Raw genomic sequence first — 23893 nt, 5'->3', positions numbered from 1 at the left:
GCGATGGCTGATCTTAGCAGCCAGATGGAAGGCCATAAGAGATCTACATAAGACCTTGTAAAGAATCAAATTAAAAGTTGCATTAGTCATCACAAATAGCCATTACAGTTCAAAGCTACTGTTTTATTACATTTATCAGACTTCCTAACCACTAACCGCTATTAGTCTAAACGATGTCGCTGTGGTCTGATTCCAACTACTTCAGTGGCCTCCTTCAAAACGCTGCGATTGGATTATTACAACTGCCATAACTGCTTCTTGTTTCTCAACGATTCATACGACAACGTTTTCTTCCTCAGCTTGGACCATCACAATATGTTGTTGACTTATAACAATGAGGTTACAATTACTTTTAGCGGAATAATCTATTAGTCTTATTTATTTAAATCGATCAGTTATAACAATCTAAATTAAGTTATTTTCTTGTATTGAAGTTACTTTCTTGTATCATTTATTTTACGTAATACTCTGTATACACTTTCGAGTAATGGTTGCGGTATTCTTTGTGACAAAAAAATAAAAATAAAATCATACTTCACGTGTAAGTTAAATTCCATATATAGCCCTAGAAACAAAGATTCTTTCCAGCTTCTCAGAGTGATAACCGACGGTCCGGATGGGATCAAGCCACATAATTTCACATCAACGGTTCCGTTTGCGCTCGGAGAAACACAGGAAACTCCCCTACACCGTTCAAAACGGAGCTCCGAATTAGGGCTTTGCTGTATACTGATCTACACTTCTTCTGTTCCTCTCACTAGTGTTCCGAAGCTTCAGAGCTCTTCTCCGGTGTTCTGCGTCCTTCGACCTCTGGTCTCCGATTCAAGCATGGGCAAGGGGCCTGGTCTTTACACCGACATCGGCAAGAAAGCTCGAGGTCTCTCTTTCTCTCTCTCTATCTCTCTGTTCATAGGCGTAGAAATGTGTATTGAAGCTTATTCTCTCTAGTCGTAGACTCGTAGGCGTAGAATTGTGCATTGAAGCTTATTAATAGATGCATGCAGCTCGATTTCTTTTTGCCGTGATGGATTCTTCTTTTCTAGTTTATGATTGCTGATATGTTGGAGTGTTTTCATTTTTGTTGAATTAGATCTTCTGTACAAGGATTACCAGACCGACCACAAGTTCACGATCACTACGTACTCTCCCACTGGAGTTGTGAGTTTCTCCTTCGTTTTAGTTGGATCTGTGCAGTAAATATTAATGTAGTTTAGATTTTCTAAGTACATAGGAATGGTTGCTGTTTTTTGTCTAGTTGAACAGATAATATTAACTACTGAGTTTATGAAGTTTATTTGTCTGACCAAAATTATTGAGAGTTTAATTGTGAATCATTCTCTACTCCATGCAGCATGAGACCATTTGCTTCATTAAAGTATATTGACATGCTTGAAGAGCACTCGTGTAGTTTTATGAGGTGGTGATTATAGTGGTTTAGTGTTTCTGGTTGTTTTGGTCAAATATGTACATCTTCTCAGGGGTGAAATGTGATTGATCCATATGTAGATAAAACCCTACTGTCATATGTGGCATTAGTGTTGTTCAGCTGCAAAATCATTTGTTGAGATTGTCAGGGATTGCTCCTAAATATTTGAAGTTGTGATTGCTATTTTAGATTGCCTGCAGTCATTTATATTTGCTAATGTATTTGGGGGTTCTCTCTTTCATTATCTTTTTTTTTTTAACAGGCTATTACCTCATCGGGAATAAAGAAAGGAGATCTGTTTCAAGGTGATGTTAACATTCAGTTGAAGAACAAGAATATCACCACAGATATTAAAGTGGACACAAACTCGAATGTGAGCCTCCCCTTATACATTTACTTCACCTCATATCATGCCTATTGCATAATATTCTATTTATCAGTATCGTGGACAGGATTGATACATTGATTCTATTTTTTGTTTTAAAAGTCATTTCCATCAGAGTTATTTTTAGCTTTTTTGTTTGTGGAGTGCTTTGACTTTTCCTTTTTCTTTTTCTTTTTTTGAATGTGTAAATCACTGCCAGCCTGGCACCACTGTGGTTGGCATGGCAAGTTGTTATTGGTCTTACTTCTGTGTAAATTGGGTAGTGGGGGACACTGCAACCTGCGTGCAAAGATTTTCTTGACAATTAAAGCAAAATGTTCACGGATGTAGTCTAATAAGGCTTTTTATCATTTGTCTTTGTATGGCTATTTGATCACAGTACATACCTACTTGGATCTTCTGGCAATATTATATCCTGTGAATGTTTACCTTTGCTGTTGAGTAGCTGATCATTTTTCTAACATCCCTTGTCATGGTAGAGTTCTAGCATTGCTAGCCCTCCCTAGGGACTTTGGAAGAGTCAATCTTCTAATTTATGCTCTTCTACTGGTCGGCTTTAGTTTAGGAGCACACCTAATTGTTTGGTGTCTCAAATTTCAGCTTTTCACAACTATCACTGCTGATGAACCTGCTCCTGGTTTGAAGACAATATTTAGCTTCAGAGTTCCTGATCAAAGATCAGAAAAGGTAAGTAGCTATTCTATTTTTGGTCATTATGTTTGTAAAAGAATATATAATATTTGTAAGTGCCCACTTTTTATGTCTGCCTTAAGTGTGTAGTCAGTTTTGTACTTACCTGATTTTCTTGGCCATACAGTTTGAACTTCAATATTTACATGACTATGCTGGAATAAGCGCTGGTGTTGCTTTGACAGCCAGCCCTGTTATCAACTTCTCTAGTGTAGTGGGAAGTAATGCACTTGCACTTGGAACTGATGTGTCTTTTGACACAAAATCAGGAGCCTTTACCAAATATAATGCTGCTGTAAGCTTCACAAATTCCGACCTCATTGCTGCATTGATCTTGTAAGTGATTATTTTGTTCAAATATATAATTGGATAGTCTCTAGCTTTGAACATGTAGCTTATCATAAGTCAGGCAGTGAAAAAAATTGCAACTTCAATTCAACTTTGTTGAGTCTTAATTACGACTCAAAGGTTGCAATTATTTTCCTTTTCTGCTTGTCTTTGGTCTGACTCTTTATCATATATTGGTGTCAGGAATAATAAGGGTGACACTCTAAGTGCCTCGTACTACCACAATGTGAAGCCATTGACAAATACTTCCATTGGTGCTGAGGTGACCCATAGTTTCTCAACCAATGAGAATACCCTCACTATTGGTACCCAGCATCAGTTGGATCCATTGACGACAGTGAAGGCAAGGGTTAACAACTTTGGAAAGGCAAGTGCTCTTGTTCAGCATGAGTGGCGCCCCAAGTCCCTTTTCACTGTATCCGGAGAAGTGGACACAAAGTCTGTTGACAAGAGGGCAAAGTTTGGTTTGGCCTTGGCTCTCAAGCCATAATTGTGTTTTGGAGTAGTTAGGTTGAGGAACGTTATACAGTCACATGAACGTGCTCAAAGAACAATGTCCTCTTCGGCTGTTAATTTGGCGGAGTAAGATTTCAAAAAATAATTCTTGGTGATTTGTTGAGAACCTATGCCTCAATTATTCAGTTACATGTTCTGACATTCTTAGTTGACCCACTTTTGAACTTTTTGATGGGTCTATGTTCATCCTGAGAGGTTATTGTGATTGGGGCCTTGTGCTCTTACCTCTCTAATGGGTGGATGTCTTGGGAAATCTATAGATTTGTATAAAAAAAATGTTCACCCTTGAAGAGGGTGTCGTACTTTTTGAAAATTTTAATGAAACAGGTATTGTGAATGTTTCTAAAGTAGCACGTTAAGGTTTAGAAACTAAATTAAATTAGATTTCTACTTTGCTTTTATGGACATCATGTATTTTTTATACACCGAATGCAAGTTTAGGGTGTGTTTGGTTCACACATAAGAATCGGAATCGGAATGGGTATCAAATACTTGGTAATGGTAATGGGTTTTGGTAAAAGTATTTAACATGTTTGGTAGTAGGGTGGAATGAGAATGATTACTAATAGTAGTGCTTGAGAATGAATAATATGAAACCTTTATTTTATTTGGGTATGAGTTTTTCATTTGATGAGGTATTTGAAACACATAGTAGTGTTCTACAAACTTATCAACCAAACAACAACAATAACTTTCATACCTATTCTTATAGATTAAACCCACCAATCAAGGTTCAACAAAATTTTAATTTCAATTCAAAATTTGTTCATAAAACTCGAATGATATCAACCACTAAAAAGAGTTTTAGCTCTCTTTAGATAACTTTTATTTTATTTTATTTTATTTTTATAATCAATGCTAATTTTGTTTTTAGTTTTGGTGAAATTCCATATATAATGCAGTAAATATACAATATCATAAATGCAGAACTCAAACATTATCGCACACTTTTCCCTCAAACTTCTTGTGATCATATCGACAATCGCCACGGTCGTCGTAGATCATGTAGAGATAGAAAAGAATGCAACTGCCAGCGCCAACAATGGCGTAAAGAAACAGCCCAAACGAGAAGGAGAAAAGGGGGCCAAGCTGGTGAACCAACCCAAACATCATAACCGAAAACAAAAACCATATCGCGAGTCCCAGCATATCCTTGTACCGCTGCGATTTCTGGTCCGCCGACAGCCACAGGCGGTGGTACACGAAGGAGAAGTAGTCTAACATGAAGAAACTAGAGTACATGAAAAATATGAAAGCCAGCAGGGAATACTGGCGATTAACGTAGGCCCTAAAGATTATGAGCATCGTGTTGGATACTGTGAATAGAAGATGAGCGATCGCAGGTACGATCTTACATTTCCTCCCGCTGTCGTTTTCACTACTGAACGAAGCCATGAAATTAATTAATAAACTCTCTGTTTCTCGGAAACCTTTGCAGTGCTTCCTTAGCTTGCTTATGTATTTTATTCTGCTGTGTTGAGTTCGTTCTTGCATATTGAGTGTGCACAAACATATAACGTATATATAGATTATAGATAGATAGAGAGTATTTATTTATGCGTTATTCCTCAGCAACTTCCAAGATTATTAAGCTAAGCGCCATTTTTCACGAAGAACTTGCAATTTGATTCTCCGTAAATTATACAGGAACTTCGGCAAAGGGTTATCGACCCCATTGGGAAAGGAGAAATCAAATCACTGGGAAATTACATGGAAACTTCTGCCCATTTTCGTACCGGATTTCAGGTTTCTTTACTAAACTTTCCGTATGCTCTGTTGAGATTGATATATATATATATATATATATATATATATATTTTTTTTTTTTTTTTTTTTTTTCTTAAATTGACTTTGGGTTTTCTTAGTCAAAATTTATTTTTATTTTATGTTGAAATTTTATTTGTCTCACTATCATCTCATCTAATTTATCTTCTTTTTTTTTTTGGAAGGATCTAATCTATCTTCTAATCTAATATAAAAATATGAGAGCAAATACCAATTTTAGTCCCACGAATATTAGTAAAATGAGAGTTTTGGGATACATGTTTAATTTTTACCAATTTTTATGCACGACTATTGTTTTAGTGCCAATTTTCACCCACTACTATTGTTTTAGTGCCAAAATTAATGACTCTGGTCACTCCTTCGTTTAAGACAAGCAGAAATATGAAATTAAGATATTTTTGTTCTTTTCAAATTAAGATCCCAGTTTGAGTATGGATAAAGAAATTTAAGTCCTAATATCGATCCCAATTCGCAGTTATGAGGAAGAGAATTGCGAATTGGGATCAATCTTAGGGGTTACATCCCTTTATTCATACTCAAATTGAAATATTTAAGTTACTCAAATTGCGATCTTTAAGTTGAAAAGAACAAAAATACAATTAAGTATTTTGAACATGACTTAAATGGATGGATGATCGGTGTGATGAATTTTAACATGTAGGACCAAAATCGATATTTGCTCAAAAATATAATATGTGCAATTCAAGTTATGTCCTTATTTTTGTTCCTTTTTTGTATGCTAATAAGTATATACTATGCTTTAAATATTGTACATTTTATTTTTATTTAATAAAATCACTCTTACAATCATTATAACACCGTTATTATTTAATAAATCCATCAATTTTACTATTTCAAAAAAAAAAAAAATCAATTTTACTATACACTTACACATATTATATCTTTTTTCTATATTTAATCATCATTTTATTACAATTATATAACTAGTTATTTATAATACTTAAGCTAACACCCACACTGATATATATACACAAATAATATATATATATATATATATATATATATATATAATTTTAATAAAATAAATATTAATGAATATAATTAATTATAGCACATATATAAATATATTATATATCACATCCTCTACATTAAAAAATTTTAAAAATAGTAATAAAAGTATGTATAAATAGCATTTTTTAAAAATTAAAATAGAAGTACTAAAATTGGTCTCATTCCACTAGAGAATTGAGATGACCATTGTCTTCGAAATTTGATGAGAATAGAGAATAATGCCACGTGTCCCCCAAGCTTAACGATTCACGATTGATATCACACCTTTGCCATAAGTGGAGTCCGCTGGTTTGTTAACAGCTCGTGGTATGGTATTCTAATTCCTACCCGCGTATAAATACTCTGTAAATTCTAATTGTACCCTACTTTACCGCCAGGAAAGTTGCCGGAAATTTCTAACTCCCTCGTTGCTGTCTTTTCTTCGAAGGTGATCTCTTGAACCTCAGCTACGTTGTTGCATATTTTTATGATTATGAATCCTACTCGTTTGATGTATCATTGTGATTTTCTTTTGGAATTTCCCTGTTGATTTGGTGAGCTTTTTACTGTGATGTTTCGCTTACGCTTGAGAATTGGAACGCCTGGTGTTTTCCTGCCAATTTTATTTTGTATTTTCTTTCTCTTGTTAGCGAATTCTAGTATGTTCATCTTCGAACATTGTGGTTCGGTGAATTAGGTTATGCTTGGATTATGATTGCTATTCCATTATTATGTTCTCTCCTTGAATTTTCTAAGCACTCGACGTGTGTGTAATGTGTTACCTTCCTTGAGTTTCAGTAGATCTTTCTGTTTTTCATAGTTTGTTGATCTGTTGTTGTGTATGTTTTATATAATAATACTACGTGCACCAATTTATGAATATCTAATGAAGGAAAAGATTGTAACACTTGTTAAAAGTAACTTCAGATGTACATGATTGCTTGGTGTAAATAACATTTTCCTTTTGTTTTTAAAAGTTAAAAAATGCCTGGTTAATTAGATGTAAAAAGAAAATGAGGGAAAACAGTTGATACTTGTTTTCTTAATTAAATCAGTGAAGTTGCTATCATGGTTGTTGGGAGGTTTTATTGATGCTTGTGTAATTATGAATCAGAGAAGTGAAAGAACAATGATGGCATCTTGAATGAATCTAGATGATTATAATGTATTATGGTGTTTGTAGGTTTGAACAATGGGTCAATCACTTGGATGTCTTCAAGTAGATCAGTCCACTGTGGCTGTGATGGAGCACTTTGGCAAATTTGATGATGTGTTGGAGCCTGGGTGTCATTGTGTTCCTTGGTGTTTGGGATATCAATCTGCTGGTACTCTTTCTCTGCGTGTGCAACAGATTGATGTTCGTTGTGAAACAAAAACAAAGGTGTTTATCAGTTTAATTTCAATTATCTTTTCACAATCAAGAACTCTGTTCTCTTTCTAAACAATCATAAGGGAACTAGTAAACACACACACACATTTATATATTTTTCTGGAATGTGAAATATGATTTGAGATATTAACATTCTGCCTTTTCCATTGTATGATTTTAGAAAGAAATTCTACATAGCTTCTTTAAAAATTGGATGATATTTTACTTTGAATTGCAGAAGGTTGATAATCCTTGTGTTAGGTGGGATTACTTATCTTTCATTTCACATTTTTTTGTAATTACTCAGGATGCTTTGGTTTTGGTTTTACAGGACAATGTCTTTGTGACTGTGGTTGCATCCATTCAGTACCGAGCCTTGGCAGAAAAGGCTTCTGATGCATTTTACAAGCTTTCGAACACAAAGTCACAGATCCAATCATATGTATTTGATGGTAGGATTCCCTATGGTTGTTCCTTATTGTTAGCTGTCACCTCCTAGTTACATGTTAATGTAATTTTCTCTTGCATGAACATTTTCTTAGTTTATTGGTTTTTATATATTATGTTACACTCTTATCATTATTCCCTTATTTGAGCAATATTAAGGAATTAGAAAGTGCATGAACAGTTTGTACCTGTCTAGTTTTGCATAAGATTGTCATGTGGATATTGACTATCTTGCCTTTGGGAAATAACTATTGTCTACTAATGGTGGCAGTCATACGGGCCAGTGTGCCTAGATTGAATTTGGATGCTGCATTTGAGCAGAAGAATGAAATAGCTAAAGCAGTGGAGGATGAGCTAGAGAAGGTTATGATATTGGCTACTAAGAGTCCATACATATACTGATGTTTGTATCTTACATCATTAGATTGAGAGGTTTTGTTTTTGTTTACTTTGCAGGCTATGTCTACCTATGGATTTGAGATTGTCCAGACCCTCATTGTGGATATAGAGCCCGATATTCATGTAAAGAGGGCAATGAATGAGATAAATGCTGGTAAAGTCTATATATAAGTTGAATGCAAAAATTTTAGGACTATGCAACTACTATGTTTTGCATGTTTACATATTTGACTGCCTTGCATTTGATGTTTTTTGTTCCTTGGATTTGTCATTCATATGAATCAACTTGATCTTTTTTGTCAATGCTTCACACAAATTTGATTAGTCTAATGATCTGTGGATTCATCAGCTGCAAGGCTTAGGGTTGCCGCAAATGAAAAGGCTGAAGCTGAGAAGATACTGCAGATCAAGAAAGCTGAGGGTGAAGCAGAGTCAAAATACCTGTCAGGACTTGGCATTGCACGTCAGCGCCAAGCGATTGTGGATGGGCTAAGAGACAGTGTCCTTGCATTCTCAGAGAATGTTCCCGGGACAACAGCAAAAGACATCATGGACATGGTTCTGGTGACTCAATATTTCGACACAATGAAGGAGATTGGCTCATCTTCAAAGTCCTCTTCTGTGTTTATCCCACATGGTCCAGGTGCTGTGAAAGACATTTCCTCACAAATTCGGGAGGGTCTTCTTCAGGCCAGTAGTATTAAACCTTAGTTTGACGGGGATTTGTGGTAACTTCATATGCTACTTTCTACTTACAGTTGTTCAAAGCTTGTGGTTTGATATATACCTGACTATGCCTTTACTTTCCTCTTTATTGTATATTCCCATGGATTTTAGGATTTGTGTTTTTAGTCTGGACGAAAGGTAATTGCTCGAGTGCTTAATATTGAAACTTTTAGTTAGAGTATGCCATATGTCCATCATCCACGTGTTAATATGTACACATGCATTGTGGGATATTGGATATCATTAATCAGTTAATTAATTATTGATTACAGCTTAACTTTTTTGAGCAGCTTAGTTCTAAGTGCAGCCGTTCTTTATTTTAAGATTAAAAAAGAAAACTAAGCCAACTTCAGCGAGTACAGAAACCAAGATCCATACTTGCGCAACTGTTGATGCAATGAACAGAAACCAAGATCCATACTTGCGCAACTGTTGATGCAATGAGAGGGGTGTGGGGACTACAGAAAAAGACTTAGTACAAACCATCACAAAATCCATGATGCATCGCCAACAATTGCATCCGGGCAAGTAATTTCCTGTTCATTCATCATTCATGAACCATGCCCACCAACGTATGGGCAGGAGGTATAGTAGTTCTTTTACATTGACAGTCTTTAACAGACAAAGTGGGTGGAAGAAACAATACAAAATAAACGCACCCTTGTCAACGTTCTATATATGAATATATGAACAAATGATGAGCGAAGAATGAGAGTTATCATCCGTGTGCAGAAAATGGCCTTGAGCTTCACCCTGGCGAGGAAAACTACAAAAATTGAGAACTATTTCCCATTGGTGCTCCCATTCTTGTGAAATGGCCAAAGGTTTACCAAACGCTCTAGCACTGCTGCACTTTTTGAGAAGTATCCTGAAAATCCTTGAGGGACTGATGGTGGTGGAAAATCTTCAGCAGGCATGGCAAAAGGACGAATCATCTTTTCAACCTTTTCCAATGTCAGATATGATCCTAATTCTTGAAGCCTTTCAGGACCCATTATAGGCAATGTGTGCTCTTGATGCCATGAAGTAGCCTCCGGATCTTGATTCTGCAAATTCATAGGAAAACATCTTTCATCTTTTGGCTATATACATGGCACAATAAAGATTACATGGTTAGGCATAATCAAGTAGGTCAATTGCTTCTTATGGAAATATTTGAATGAAATCTCCAAAATGCAAACTAATTACCTCCAAAGGCGATAAATCTGCACCACGGCTGAAAGTCATTTCTATGCGAAACCTTTTAGGGTCTTCTAAATTCACCTGTATACAAATTCAGATAATAAGCAGAATCACAAGATATTAACCCCTTCCCTGACCAATCAGAACCCAGGAAATGAGCTAAATATTACAGAGACAATGTCAATATCTTGAAAATCATAATCCTCTAAAAATGATTTATGGAATACCAACCTCTGTGTTTTCAAACATTCTCAATACAATGTAACTCATGTAGTCAAGCTCCTTTGTTCTAAATAAGCGTTCTAAAGCATTATCACAAACTAGGCTCCCCTCTCCTTGAAGAGATTCATCCAGGTTACAATAACGCAGAACATTCATCAAGGAATGAATATGTGATTCCTGCCATGAGAAAATTAATTAAGAAATGAATTGTAGGGATGGGTACAATCAGGAACAAAAATAATTGGGACTTTCTCATTGACAAATATCAAGAACAATCAATTTCAAACCTTTGAGGGAAGGAGGAGAATAAAGGAGAGGTTGTAAAAAAGAGCATCAGTACTTTAGTAGTTGTGGGTACAGTTGGTTGATCAAAACAATAGGCCTAAATAAAGTACTCACTGATGTAAAGTATAGCCGTGTCCGGACATGCCGTTCTGGAGTCTTCACATTTGCATATCTGAAAGAATAGAAAATTTAAGAAATTATGTATAATAAAGGTATTCCATCTTCACTTTCCTTATCAGAAAAGATAAATCTTTGCAGATTACTTAGCCAACAGAAGGTAACCATAGGATTGTCATACTTTGGATCCAAACGGTACTTGGTCTCCTTGTCATCATCATCATCCTGATCCACTGATTTTTCACTAGTGAAGCTCGTTCTTCTAGGTTCTTCAGTCCTTGCATGAGGCTTGAGATGATACTCTGTCTCTTCCTTTGACCTTGCATGAGGCTTGAGATGATGCTCTGTCTCTTCTTTCCCATTCTTGCTAACTGTTAACTGCTGTTCTTGATTATTCTTCAACTCAGCAACACTGGCAGCCTCTTCAGTTGTATTCCTCAAATCAATCAAAATTTTACCCAACAAGCGCCGAGCAATCTAACATTCCATACATAGAAAAGTGTATGTTATGCAGGGGTTAGGATGCAAAAAAGAACAATTAATTTTAACAGGCACGGGCAATCTTTACCTTTGATCCAATTTTTAGCTTCTGCTTTGGATTAATTCCATACTCATTAGGAATTACCCCATCTGCAAGTAACTGAAAAACAAGAAGTAGAATCATAAAATCATACAGAACCACAACAACTGTTCTGACGACACTGCTGGTCCTCACATATACAAATGCACAGAATCTGGAGACAGGAAGCATAGCCTATATAAACTGTTAAACATTGGTTTGCCATATTTGTAGTTTGATTGATAGAAAGAAATTTGTAGAGAAAAATGCTTTGAGCATGTGTCAGCTATCACTTTTATCTCTCTTTCATTTACATAAGAAGTAACTCATGTTAGATATTGATTATATTCGTACCTGTGCAACATTGAAGAGTTCATCCAACCCTTCCAGATTTAGATGTGAATTATGCAAAAGATCATACCTGTTAAAAATAAATAAATAATAATAATAAAAAAAAGAGAGAAAAAAACGGAGGACACGTTAAGACTTAGAAGCAAACACAGTCATAATGTAGGAATTCCAGCATCTTCAATAAAAGGTACTCCGTATCTAAACGTCTTTGACAGAGAAATGAAAGAGAAGTCTTGAAAGTTTTGTCACTGATCAATGATGGGAAACTTTTTTAAGAAGAAAAACTTCCCTCTGAAATAATTGCATAAGGTAGCAAGATTCAGGAAATCACATCTAAATCCGGAAGGGTTGGATACACTCTTCAAATGCATGTCTATTCGAGCAGTGCAATTGATTTGCTCACCCAAGGTGGCAAGGTAGAGCAGCCAGGCAAAAGAAAAGGGGGAAATGAGAGAAGGAGATGCATATAAAAATCACCTCCAAAGTCATAGATGCCATGCATATCATTAGTACCCTCTAAAAGTAAGGTAAAGCAACCTTGGTGTATGCAGAATACTTGTTCCACATGAAGAAAGAGACTAAACTGGTGCTAGATAACTTACTTGGAGGAGTCATAAACATCTGGAATTTGGGTAATATCAAATCGTCTGTAATTGAAATACACAGCATTAGGGAAAAATCTCAATAATGCTGTCCACTGCCAACACAACTGATCTTTGAAATCAACATCTCAACCAATTGCACATTATGCAATGTCAAGCCTTGGGCAGTGAAAGTGGATGCAAAAAAACTTCATGAATTAAGTAGAATCTTGAAAGCCTGAACAAGCCACAATAGTCAGGTAAAGTAAGACTTACTCCTTGCGTGCATTATATAAGTCTCTTTCAAGTTTCCTCCACCTTGCATACATGAGAAGGAACCCCTCACTACCACAAGGTAAACCAGCAGCAATCCGATCAACATCTATATTTGTTTTACCAAGTGCCTTCGCTTGATCATATGGTGGAATCACATCATAAGAGCTTGTTTCAGCAAGTTCTTCATCTTCATCCTTAGCAAGAAGCTGCACTTGTTCTGTCACTTTCTTAGTCAATTTCACCTGGTCACAGATATATGTTCAAAACAAAGATTAGAATATTTACTAACAAAGATTAGTCAATTTCAGATCTCATATAGATTGCATGAAAGATTGGCAAGACCACCATCAAGATTCTAGAACAATGAGTTCTCATTTCAGCCAGGAAAATTGATTAAATTAGATTCATATCTAGACTTTTACCAATTCACGCAAAAGTTCATGTGCGTTTGAAGGGACTCCGGCCCCATCAACCATCCAAGGTTGCACTGATGATCCATTATTGTGAATGGTCCTTGATCCAGAAGTTACTATCTGATTCAATCTCGCCTGAGAGGGGAACAAAGGAAAATTCAATTTAAAATTATAAAAGCAAAATATCGCAATTCCGGAGTCAATGAGATCCAGAAATGAAACTTATTTATCTATATATTATGTGTCATACATGAGCTGATATGAATTATGAACAGTATGTAGCTTCTGCATCTCATAAGACTCAATACAGAGAAGGAGATATTTCCAGGCCATACAATTACGGCAGCATAATCATTATTATCAATACATATTACTATACTAGTATAATATGAATATCATCAATCAAGAACTAGCTTACCTCTATAGAGCATTCTGTGAAATTTCAAGAATGTCCATTGTGAACCTAGAATTAATTGACTATAATAGTATAATGCATACTACGTGGCACTCAATTCATTATATCAAACGCATATTTTCTATTTGCCAACTACTTTTCTTTAACCATATTGTGAATTGACAGTAACTTGCACTAAATGGAGTTTAAGTCAAATGTGAATATATACATACAATTTTAACTTTTTTTAAGAAAATATGGATAGCACAAGTGCCAAGGTAAGAGAAACCTTTGCTTCTTCCATCTCAATACTAGCATTGTCAAGTCCATCCAACATAGAAGAATCCTTGCTAACCAGGGACACCTTTATAAAGGGAAACACAGGCAAAAGAATGAATAGTCTCATTTACACACAGATATAAACAAACACAAAGTACAAAAGAAACACCATTCAGATCAAGCTTGATTCCTAGTGGGCCTAGGATAAATAAATTGGGCCAAGCTAGCAGAATTGAGTCTAAGGCTTTAAATCCAAATGCTAAGGCATTTCACTTGTGTAGAACTAATATGGATACCGTGTCTATTCCGTCGAATAAGACATGGGAATTTTGTCATACCTCGGATATGAGCACACCGGATCAGTTGGCATTGTTGAGGTCTACTGCGACTAGTCTACTAGGGTCGAGGGACTTGGAGGGCTTACTCAGTCCGAGGATCACCTCGGAGCTACATTCAGCAGACCCGAGTTCGGACTCGGATTATGAGCCGAGCTTTGGATTTTCAGACTATGATGAAGATTTTGATGATGAGGGCTATGTTGAGCAGTTTGAGCGCACTAGGGGGCACAGTGGAGCACGGGCACGTGGTGGCCGGGAGAGGAGGCATGGTCACTTCGAGTTTAGGTACAGGTTTTGATGGTTATATAGCAGGTTTGTTCCCGTTTATTTTAAGACTTTGGTTTGGTCCAGTCTCTTTCTTTGTATTTGCTTGATGCTTAATAAAATGTCTGGTTTTTTATTTTATTTTATTTTATTTTTAAAAAAAAACAACAACAACAACAACAACATACCAGTATAGGTGTTAATTGTCCTTCCAAGTCCAGAAGACCTTTAGCAAATGCAGCCGCTGACATCTATGACAGACCATGTAGAAGGCAACATTCATAATCGAAGACAAGAAAGTAAATGTTATTAGAACAATCAAAAGACATGTAAGGGAGCAAGGAAATAAGAAGTGCCAACCAAATCCAAATGCATCAAAATTCAAGGTCAAGCAGGAAAGAACTTATAGGTTAATCATCCAGAGATATAAAGTGCACCTGTACTCGACCTTCATCTGAACTGTATATTTTAAGATCATGGCGATACGTACTATGGAGACGAAGAAGGCCTGTACCTTCACCTGAATTTCAAAACAAAAGTAATGGATTGCAGAAGCTTCACCCAGAAAACACATCAATGGAAATCAAACAGAGAAAAATAAACAATAAAAGGGAGCAGGTATTTCTCTGGATATTGAAGCTATATTTTAAATGAAAAAATAAATAAATAAAAAGCGAGAGTATATTGTTAAACAAGTTAAATATGGAATAATGACATGTTCAGTTGTTAAACATGGCATCATTCTCTGGTAAGAAGAGAGAGAATTAGGTCAAATTGTAACCTGGATACACATTATTCCTAAAATATCTGCCGAGCTCTTCGGCCTGCAAAAGAATTTGAGAAACACATAGTGGAAGGGTTAGCAAGTATATGCCCACCTTAACAAACAGAGAAGTTATAGCCAATGTAAAAATCAATCATGACCACAAGCAAAAACTGTATCAAATGATTTTGAACTTAATCAAGCACCTGCTTTCTACCAGCATGAGTGAGAACACCGCCATATTTGAGAACCATAAGAGCTTCAACAGGTCTTTCTTCTTCACCTTCACCATTAGGTTTTGCAACTTTAACCCACTTGAGTGGTTTCAGTTGAACTTTTCTATAAATACCAGAAAAATGTCCTCCCTGGAAACAAATTCTCAACTATTAACAATGAACTAAGGTTTCGGAAAGAAACAAGAAATAACACTAAGATTTGCCACATTAGCTGCAGACACAATGTAATTCATGGATTCAAGAAAGCTCTCAAGATCATTATAGATTGTAAAATAGGAAGATTTATCATATAGACCTCCTCAAGAACTGCTTTAACTTGACGAAGCTTTTCAGCATGTTCAAGGTCTTCTGCTTCACTATCACTTTCTCGACCAGGTCTATAGAACAAGAATATGTAATCAGTTCAGATTGATCTAGGAGATCAATTCTGTTAAGAAAAATATTTTTCAGCTTTGGATTCTCTCTCCATGAACAGTATCACCATAGACAATGTATATTAATAAAAAGAATTAGTGAATATAGATATATAAGAGAAATTATAGCAAGAGTTTACCTAGTTCGTGGTACCAAAGCTCTTGTTGCATCCAAGAGATCTTGCAATTGAACAGCACTTTTAAGTTTTGTCTGCAAAAGAATAAAAATCATGCTTGGACAACATTGAGAATGAACAAACAAAATAAGTAGAAAAATGAAGAGCAGAAAAAGACCTCAGATCTTGGTCTTCCCCCATTGTATTTTAACATCAAATTCAACAGCTTTTCCTCAGTAACTTTCAACTTTACTTTCTGTTTCGCAGTTCTATCACCACTGGACCAATTCAGAACAGTATGTACTATGTAAGCTAACAAACAACTTTTTCCTAGGAATAGCAAACTAAGAAACAGTAAAATCTGTCTTCTTACTGTCTAATTACAGCAATTACACAGCGTAGCTCTTCAGATTGCCCAAACGTGCCAAGCCCACTTCCTTGGCGTGTTAGGACCTCAGAAGGCTGAACTGGTTCATTGACCTTCCATGGTAACGTAGGAGGAATAGTTGAGGAAAGATGTGGGGCTTTGGCATCTAGAAACATCTTCCTCAACACGCAAGCAGCATCATCATAGTATCTGCAGTCAGCAGTAATTCCTTAAAGATTTCTAAACAAATAAATACCAATTAAACAAACAAAATTCAGAAGGGGTAGATAGTAGAGAGCACAAGCATTAACCAATAACCATGCATATTTGAACAAACACAAAAAGCATACAAGAATTCCATTGCTATCAACACGCCTTCCACTTTACATGAGTTTGCTGAATCAAGAATGACCAAGTGAAAACCAGATTACCAGGGGTCCAAATCCTTTTTATATCCACCACATATAATCACTCCTTTCTCTCTTGCTCGAGTGGTTTCCTTCTATGTTTATTTTTTATTTTTTGTGTAGCAGGTGGGTATAAGGCACAGTGCCATAAGCTAAATATATAGTGAAAATTCTGACAGATTAAAGATATTTGATCCAAACTAGGGACTAAACAGCTTGTTTTTTCTAATGACACAAAGGGAGGTCTAGGACTCTAGGTGTATACAAAGTATTAAAAGAGAGAGAGAGAGAGAGAGAGAGAAGAAGAAGAAGAAATCTTGCTAAAGAATTACTTGTAGGAATTCTTCACAAAACTCCACCCATTCACATCACAAACATAGGAACGCCCCTCGCAACGCAATAGATCAAAGCCACAAACCTGAAAAAATCATTTGAATAAGAAAAACAAGAACAAAAAATACAAAAATTCAAAAAATTACCTTAAAAGCAAAATCATCTACATGGCAACTGAATTTTGAACAAGTTTGCTGGAATGAGTAGACTTATGAAGGTTGATTTTGTTTCCTTTTGTTCCCTAATAATTCGCTTGTTATGTTTCTTTTATATAAAATGCATTTCATTCCTAAAACTAAACAAAACTACGTTAGTAGCTTTGGGCGGGAATAAAAAGGCATAAACTCGTTTTGTTTATGCGTTTTATTTTTTTAAAATATGGCATACGGTGTATTTCTCTTATTTTTCATGGGAAAAAAATTGGTATACAAGCATAAACATAATGCATTTATTATAAATTTAATTTCTTAAAATTCCACAAAATTAATTTTCGTGAATTTTAAAAAATGATTTAAACGCATAAGGTAAATGTGACTATCCAATAAACACATTTAACAAAGACACTTTACACATTTTGTCCAGGTTTCAAAACATGCACATTTTGGAAAACTTTTCCATATATGCACATATATGTCTTCCCTAATTTAATGAGACAAACCAAAAAAAAAAAAGGGAAATTATCCCTAAAGAATAAGACATCACAGCTAACGAAAAGTTGATCAAACTATTTCCTGTAAAACCAGGATCAAATTTTCCTCTCGTGGGAGGGTTTATTAAAAAATATATATATGAATTTATCATTTATCAAATAAATATCAGCTTCTGTTTCTCAGCACATTCAGTTGGAGGTGATCAAAATTTACTTAGAATTTGATTAATATAGTACACCTCCTAAAACTCAATAAGAATTAATTCACAAAAAGTGAAGATCTCAACGGTTTGCAAGTATACAAGTGACTTACGGATTGCCTGAAGGCCATGCAAACTTCTCTGGCCATCTGCTTCTCTGTGGGGGTAAGTAGAACAGGATATCTGACCTGCAAACAAACCAATACCTCTCAGATACTTCCTAACTAAAAGCCAGTAGTCTGTCTGCCCATCACCCCATTGCTGTTTCATGGATGCATGTGAACTACTAAAGACTTCTGTAACACGTCAAATGAAGGCAACATACTAGTTTATAACAACTGGTTGTTCGCCATTAAAAATGGCAACTGCAAAGAAAACAATCACCTCTTTTCCATCAGGATTTCTCATTACAACACCATCAACAACAGGAGACTTTCTTGCTTCTGCATGTGCATAATCAGGGCCAACAGTGTATACCTATATAAAATGACACACTAAAACATGATAATTCTATGCAAAGGATGTAGGAGAGTATATACAAATGGAAAGGACAGCCTGCTTAAATGTCTTCTATTAGGCGACAGAGCATATGGAAAAGTGAACCAAAAATAAATAAACGCTATTAGTAAAGAGAATATAATTTAGAAAGTTTAGTCTCTTGCAATGGCATGAATTTTCACAATTGCATGTCATTCAATAGAAAACAGGTAGCTCCTATACATGAATGTAGCATGATTTTTCTAGTATAGAACTTTATAAAGCTCACTGGTCTAGTAGATACAGAAAAATAAATTTAGCACCTTCACATCTGTTCCCCCTGTTGGCATGAATTCCTCATATATGTAGGACCCTTCACGCCTGACTCTTCTAACCTCTGGATGAAACTCACTAGAGCGATTTCCAACCTGAAAGAGATATAGTCCAAACACATGAAAATGACTGTAGACACTACCCAATCATTGACAATACTGTTAGTCAAATTAAGGCCTAGGCTCAAATAAAATCCCTGTAGGTAAAAGATGGTATGTGTAAAGACAAACCAAACTCTGAACCAATCCCTATATTAAAAGTTTTAACATCCATATTCTCAGTGCCCAAATAAATACTTCACACCTCACACCAACATTCATCTAAGTAGGCCAATTGCAATACTTCATAAACAGAGCTCATCTAGTCATTTGAACTGGTAGCTAACATTATATATTATCCAAGGAATAGAATCCAATGTAATGGAAAGTACAAGCTTAAAACTTTGTTGACTGGTAAAAACAGACTTTCGAAATTCGAGCTCCAGCCTAATACAATGCCTTGTTAATAAACATCTAATAATACATTAGCACATTAGAAGTGATACATGAACCATCAAGAACACTCAGTCTTAATTGCATATGGTAATGCACTAATGCACTATGTTCTCACCTTCCGGAACAATTCCTTCATTCCTCCCCCTGCTGAACTGGGGTAGTATATCATTATGCTATGGTCATCACCTGCCCAAAAACAAAAAGAATATGAGTATGCATGTTGATGAAAAGCTATGACAAGAAGATCACACATGGAATGAAACTCAACATTATATGGCTTTGACTTGAGGAGTACTTTTAAAGTATATAAGAAAGGAAATTATATTTATGGTGCACCATGTCGCACGACTTGTGAATACTCAATTTTTATCTAATTTGAACAACATTGAATATGAACATTTAGTACATCCAAAGTGAAAAAATTCGAAAATGAACTATCAATGCACACAATATGAACAACTAGTTCACTAAAAATGAACATTTTCTGTAAATCATTTGTAAGCACCTAATACTCTAATAGTCTAGACGTCTAGTACTCAACAAGTGAGCTCTAAGAGAAGTTTGCTTTCTGTCAATCATTTGTAAGCACCAGCTTAGTGTCCTCTTTTTATTTTTGAAGTCATTAATTATCCGAAGAAAAAAAGAAAGTTGACCAATGGTGCTACGCCACAACACTACCAACCTTTAAAATTCAAATAACAAGCTCTGTGAACAACAATTTGTCTTCAGTAATCTAGAAAGATATATGGAAATTACCATCAACAGGTTTCTCCACAAAAGGTTTCCAGAAGCGATTCCCATGAACTTCAACAAAGTCTTCCTCCTCAATAAAATAATCCAGCTCTTGATAGCGGACTTCTCTATTAACACAAGCATATCTTGGAACAGGAATTCCAAACATCTCAAGCCGCTGAAATACCACAAAAGATTTTAAAGGAAGAGGAAGCATGAAACAACCTTCAGGGGGAGGGGACCTATTCTCTAAAGTTTATCCATGTTTACAGCTATTTATCCTGGAAATGAAAAGGCAAAAGAAAAACATTTTTTATTAGTTTGAAGCTAACTTAGAGGAACCTAATCCCATTCCCCAAACAAGTACACAAATCCCTAGAAGGTGCCCCCAACATGTTGGAAGGGAACAAAAGGGTGGACTTGCAGGAGTCCTAACTAAAATGGAGACATAAACAGCCACCATAAAGAAAAAGGTTTAGGAGAAGCCAAAAAGCACCAAAACATCGTCATTTGATTCTTAAGTTTTCAGATAGTCTAAATAGAAAAGAAAGTAATCCTGTCTGCACCTCATAGACTTTCCTCCTATCATGTAGAAGGTGTTGTGGCTCCAGCTCATTTACAAGGAAAGGCCTGAATTAATGAGTCAATACAGTAATATAAGCAAACATGCTTTCAAAATGCAAAAACATACCTACATATTAAGATTGTGAATATAAATATGAGCTTAACTGCACCTAAGTGATATTTTATCACCTAAATCTAGTTGTTTTAGAATGCATAGTACAAAGCACATGGGTCTATATCCTATGAACATCAGAGGAAACAGGAAAAAGATTTAAATATAATAACACCCTAAGTTACATCTAATGGTTACATGTTGACTTAATAGCTTAAATATCCAACTCTTGTGAAGTAAGAGTTTCACTTCTATAGTCTTATCTTCAACAAAATGAAGTTCTTATTTTCCAACTCTTTTATTTGATCTTCTTTTGTTTGAGAATGGGAATATATAATTTAATCATACCAACTGGTATACCTCTCTCATCTACATGCATCATATAAGCATATTCCATTTATCAAAGTACAATAGGGCAGCAACACAATTACACAAAGTGCCTACACATCCAAATACAACAGAGCAGTAAAATAAAGCAGTGCAAAAGAACTTATACTTTCTCCATTTAGCATATGACTCAGCCTTCTTCAAAGGATACCCAGAAGAATAGAAAGCAATCAAGCAATCGCATATTGGCCAGCTGCAATGAAAAACAGTTTACAAAGTTAGCAATAATGCATTAATGTTTGAAGCCGGTTATGCTGCATAAGTGAATATAGTAGCAATGACTGATTTAGGAATACAATAATCCTGATAGAAAGGTATTAAACTTAGCACAACTGCATAAGTAGAAGACTATCCATATGCAAAAGTAAACATCCAGCAACAGCATACTAAGAATCAATCAAAGCTATATTAGATCGGTAAGTAAACCATACCTTTCAATCGGATCCTCAAGGATAACCTTGTCACCAAAATGTACAACCTACAAGCATTGTAAAAGTAATATAGTATAGCTTTAAAAACACCGCCAATCTACTCTATATCTGAAATCTAAAATAAATAAGAAAACATAAGTTGACAACGACTCTATTCAGTGTACTATTTTTAATTTTCTAAAATCTCGCAAGAGCAAATAATTTCGCGTCTGCTTTATCGAAACGATTAAGCTCGGAAAAGTCGTGGATGGAGAATGAAGACCTCAAATTCGCCGAATGACTGTAATCTGTCCAGAATCTGCCCCATAGGCGCGGAAAACACCTGAAATCAGTTCAAAAAAAGGAAGCATCACCGACTCAGTTACCGACCGATACGCGACGAAATCAGAATAGAATGAAGTACAATCTTGGTGCATGCTCTGCAAAAAGAGTTCGTTAATACGAATTGAGAACAAAAAGTACAGAACCTCGGAGCCGCATTTCACCTTCTTTTCCATTACACATACTCCAATCGTTATCTTCTTCACCACATTATCCTCCGCCTCCATTTCTCCCTCTCTCCCTCTCTGGATATCTAAACCTATGAATATCTATTTATCTATGTATATCTCTATCGCCTATACGTATATCGGAATGAGTTGAAACGGCTTTAATTTTCTCCCTCCTTTCCGCTCCGCTCAACTGCTCAAAAACACAGAAACAGGTGAGCTTATGCAAAGCGCGTGTGTATAAATATATATAGGTGTGTATGTGTGTGCGCGCTAAAATGAGAAAGACAAAAAGAAAACGGAAAGAAAATACGACGAAATAACACTAGAAATCGTTAACCAGAGATACTGAGATGCACCAATACCGCGCATACAATACAAGAAAAAGGATTAAGCGATAAATAAGAAACTTTAAAAAAAAAAAAAAAAAAAAATTATAACCCAAGACGCCGACGTTTTCCGCAAGTCTCCAAAGTCCAAAGCTCTTTCCCCAAGACGGAAGTCTGGAGTGAGTCACGTCGTCACGAGAAACAGGAGCAAGCAGAAAAAAGAAAAATTAAAACAAAAGAAGACTGGGGAAAGGTCGCGGGCGGGCTTTTAGCTGTTATTTGCAAAGCACACAGGGAGGGATGCCGGCTATTGCTCGCGGGCCATTTGTGGTTGTGGATAGAATTTTGGATTCTGGAATATGCATTTTAATACGAAAAAGGTAGATTCAGGTTCTCTCCTATAAAAGGGATAAAAAGGGGTTGATCCAACTCAGAAAATTTTTGTAGCTAGACATCATAGGAGGTTGAAAAGTTAGGAAATAAATAAATGAAACTATTCTATCAAGTATTAAATATAGATAGTGAAAGTCATTTATTACAAATAATTGATAGGTATCTATATATGAGGAGGAAGAGAGAATATAGAGGTAAGTTATATTATCTTATGGCTAATGATGATTACAGACAATTTACATGAAGTCTCTATTGATCAATTTATGTGACAATAACTTACATATTGGGCTGTTTGGTAAATAGCCTAATTGATTGGTTTAGTGATTAATTAATTGTAGAAAGATGTTTGATAAATTAACTGTTAGTTGATAGCGAATTACATGTAAAATTACTTTTTTAAAAAATTATTTTTAACAGTTTTTTGAATTATAACATTTTAGAACAATAAACAGTTACAAAAAGCTAATTAATCAAATATTTATATTGAATGTTTACCTATGTCAAACATCTAATAATGGTCAAATAAGTCAAAATTAGCTGATAAATTAATTATGTTACCGAATAGAATCATTATGTGTACCTTGTATATTTAGCCACTAGTTTTATTAGTTTAACTTAATATTTTTTATCTTTTAAAAAATGATTAATTTGAAACAATTTTAGTTGAGTTGGTCAAATAATTGACGGGTATACTATAGGATAATTGGGATTTAGAAAGGGTGGGGATTTTTTTGGTTGTACACTCCCAGTTGCAAACTTTAGGCTCCAGGAAGTAGTTATGGGGGTCTCTGTCCGTGCCCAATAGGCCAATAGGCCAATATTATGATGAAGCTTTTGTTAAGGGCACCAATTAGCATAAAGCTGATGTAAAGGTGGACAAGGTGAGTGCTAGTCTTGTCATCATGCGTCAGTGCACATGTTTGTTAAATCACAGGATATACTAATTTAACGAACCATTATCCTCATATCTCTTTTTCTTTTTGTTTTAATATTTGTCAATAGAATAAAATAGTGACAATATGTTATACTCCGTAATTAATTAACAAACTAATAAGCCTATATTGGGTACTTTTTTGTCTCAAAATTATTTGTAGTAATTATCTCATTTATCACGTTTGTATAACAAAAGCTGTCTCAGCAATAAACTTTTTAGAGTACAAGAAAAGTGGAAAAAAGGAAATTGGTAAATTAAAAATGTTTAAAAAAATAGTAAAAGTGGCATTGTAAGTGGTTATTTTGTGGTACAAATATATGTAGAGTCTACTTTCAATTTGGATTGGGTTCTTCGTAATGAGACGAAGAGATT

The 23893-nt window shown here is 35.3% G+C and overlaps 3 protein-coding genes across 9 annotated transcripts; 2 read left to right on the top strand and 1 right to left on the bottom strand.

The window, feature by feature from the left end:
• The first annotated feature begins 669 nt into the window (after positions 1-669).
• On the top strand, positions 670-3744 carry LOC109180412 (mitochondrial outer membrane protein porin of 34 kDa-like). The gene is made up of 6 exons (XM_019329965.1): positions 670-877; positions 1091-1158; positions 1689-1799; positions 2412-2498; positions 2629-2837; positions 3033-3744. Exons 1-6 carry the CDS (start codon positions 829-831, stop codon positions 3337-3339), a joined length of 831 nt encoding a protein of 276 aa, XP_019185510.1. The 5' UTR covers positions 670-828; the 3' UTR covers positions 3340-3744.
• Positions 3745-6482: 2738 nt separating this feature from the next.
• LOC109180411 (hypersensitive-induced response protein 2) lies at positions 6483-9283 on the top strand. Of its 4 annotated transcripts, XM_019329963.1 has the most exons (7): positions 6483-6609; positions 7345-7542; positions 7862-7982; positions 8249-8340; positions 8434-8530; positions 8726-8934; positions 9103-9268. In XM_019329963.1, exons 2-7 carry the CDS (start codon positions 7354-7356, stop codon positions 9106-9108), a joined length of 714 nt encoding a protein of 237 aa, XP_019185508.1. In that variant the 5' UTR covers positions 6483-6609; positions 7345-7353; the 3' UTR covers positions 9109-9268. The 4 variants fall into 4 exon arrangements, with proteins under 4 accessions (XP_019185508.1, XP_019185505.1, XP_019185506.1 ...); XM_019329960.1 differs by having other exon boundaries at positions 8726-9283; XM_019329961.1 differs by lacking the exon at positions 6483-6609 and adding an exon at positions 6633-6715 and having other exon boundaries at positions 8726-9283.
• Positions 9284-9616: 333 nt separating this feature from the next.
• Positions 9617-22634, bottom strand: LOC109180408 (inositol hexakisphosphate and diphosphoinositol-pentakisphosphate kinase 1-like). Of its 4 annotated transcripts, none has more exons than XM_019329955.1 (31): positions 22307-22634; positions 21845-22058; positions 21640-21699; positions 21378-21424; positions 21056-21139; positions 20450-20513; positions 19908-20061; positions 19267-19337; positions 18648-18752; positions 18232-18324; positions 17961-18035; positions 16998-17083; positions 16265-16468; positions 16070-16169; positions 15916-15986; positions 15658-15739; positions 15333-15491; positions 15145-15187; positions 14801-14883; positions 14552-14614; positions 13772-13846; positions 13098-13223; positions 12676-12917; positions 12421-12465; positions 11822-11888; positions 11477-11548; positions 11090-11385; positions 10906-10963; positions 10516-10683; positions 10291-10365; positions 9617-10184 (listed from the first exon to the last, which is right to left on the bottom strand). In XM_019329955.1, exons 2-31 carry the CDS (start codon positions 21923-21925, stop codon positions 9885-9887), a joined length of 3249 nt encoding a protein of 1082 aa, XP_019185500.1. In that variant the 5' UTR covers positions 21926-22058; positions 22307-22634; the 3' UTR covers positions 9617-9884. The 4 variants fall into 4 exon arrangements, with proteins under 4 accessions (XP_019185500.1, XP_019185501.1, XP_019185502.1 ...); XM_019329956.1 differs by having other exon boundaries at positions 21863-22058; XM_019329957.1 differs by having other exon boundaries at positions 9617-10148; positions 22307-22632.
• Positions 22635-23893: the final 1259 nt, after the last annotated feature.

This window comes from Ipomoea nil, unplaced genomic scaffold (genome assembly GCF_001879475.1).
Source record: "Ipomoea nil cultivar Tokyo-kokei standard unplaced genomic scaffold, Asagao_1.1 scaffold1026, whole genome shotgun sequence".
Taxonomy (NCBI): domain Eukaryota; kingdom Viridiplantae; phylum Streptophyta; class Magnoliopsida; order Solanales; family Convolvulaceae; genus Ipomoea; species Ipomoea nil.
This window is presented reverse-complemented; position numbering and strand designations above follow the sequence as displayed.

What these genes read in the sequence shown, in the direction of transcription:
- LOC109180408 (XM_019329955.1), bottom strand. Translation starts at nt 21,925, where the DNA reads ATGGAGGCGGAGGATAATGTGGTGAAGAAGATAACGATTGGAGTATGT. An exon ending in TGAAGGAATTGTTCCGGAAG is followed by an intron (nt 18,753 to 19,266) that starts GTGAGAACATAG and finishes TATCTCTTTCAG; the next exon opens with GTTGGAAATCGCTCTAGTGA. An exon ending in CACGGCTATACTTTACATCA is followed by an intron (nt 10,684 to 10,905) that starts GTGAGTACTTTA and finishes TTCTCATGGCAG; the next exon opens with GAATCACATATTCATTCCTT.
- LOC109180411 (XM_019329960.1), top strand. Translation starts at nt 7,354, where the DNA reads ATGGGTCAATCACTTGGATGTCTTCAAGTAGATCAGTCCACTGTGGCT. An exon ending in GTTGTGAAACAAAAACAAAG is followed by an intron (nt 7,543 to 7,861) that starts GTGTTTATCAGT and finishes TTGGTTTTACAG; the next exon opens with GACAATGTCTTTGTGACTGT. An exon ending in CCAATCATATGTATTTGATG is followed by an intron (nt 7,983 to 8,248) that starts GTAGGATTCCCT and finishes TAATGGTGGCAG; the next exon opens with TCATACGGGCCAGTGTGCCT.
- LOC109180412 (XM_019329965.1), top strand. Translation starts at nt 829, where the DNA reads ATGGGCAAGGGGCCTGGTCTTTACACCGACATCGGCAAGAAAGCTCGA. An exon ending in CGTACTCTCCCACTGGAGTT is followed by an intron (nt 1,159 to 1,688) that starts GTGAGTTTCTCC and finishes TTTTTTTAACAG; the next exon opens with GCTATTACCTCATCGGGAAT. An exon ending in AAGTGGACACAAACTCGAAT is followed by an intron (nt 1,800 to 2,411) that starts GTGAGCCTCCCC and finishes CTCAAATTTCAG; the next exon opens with CTTTTCACAACTATCACTGC.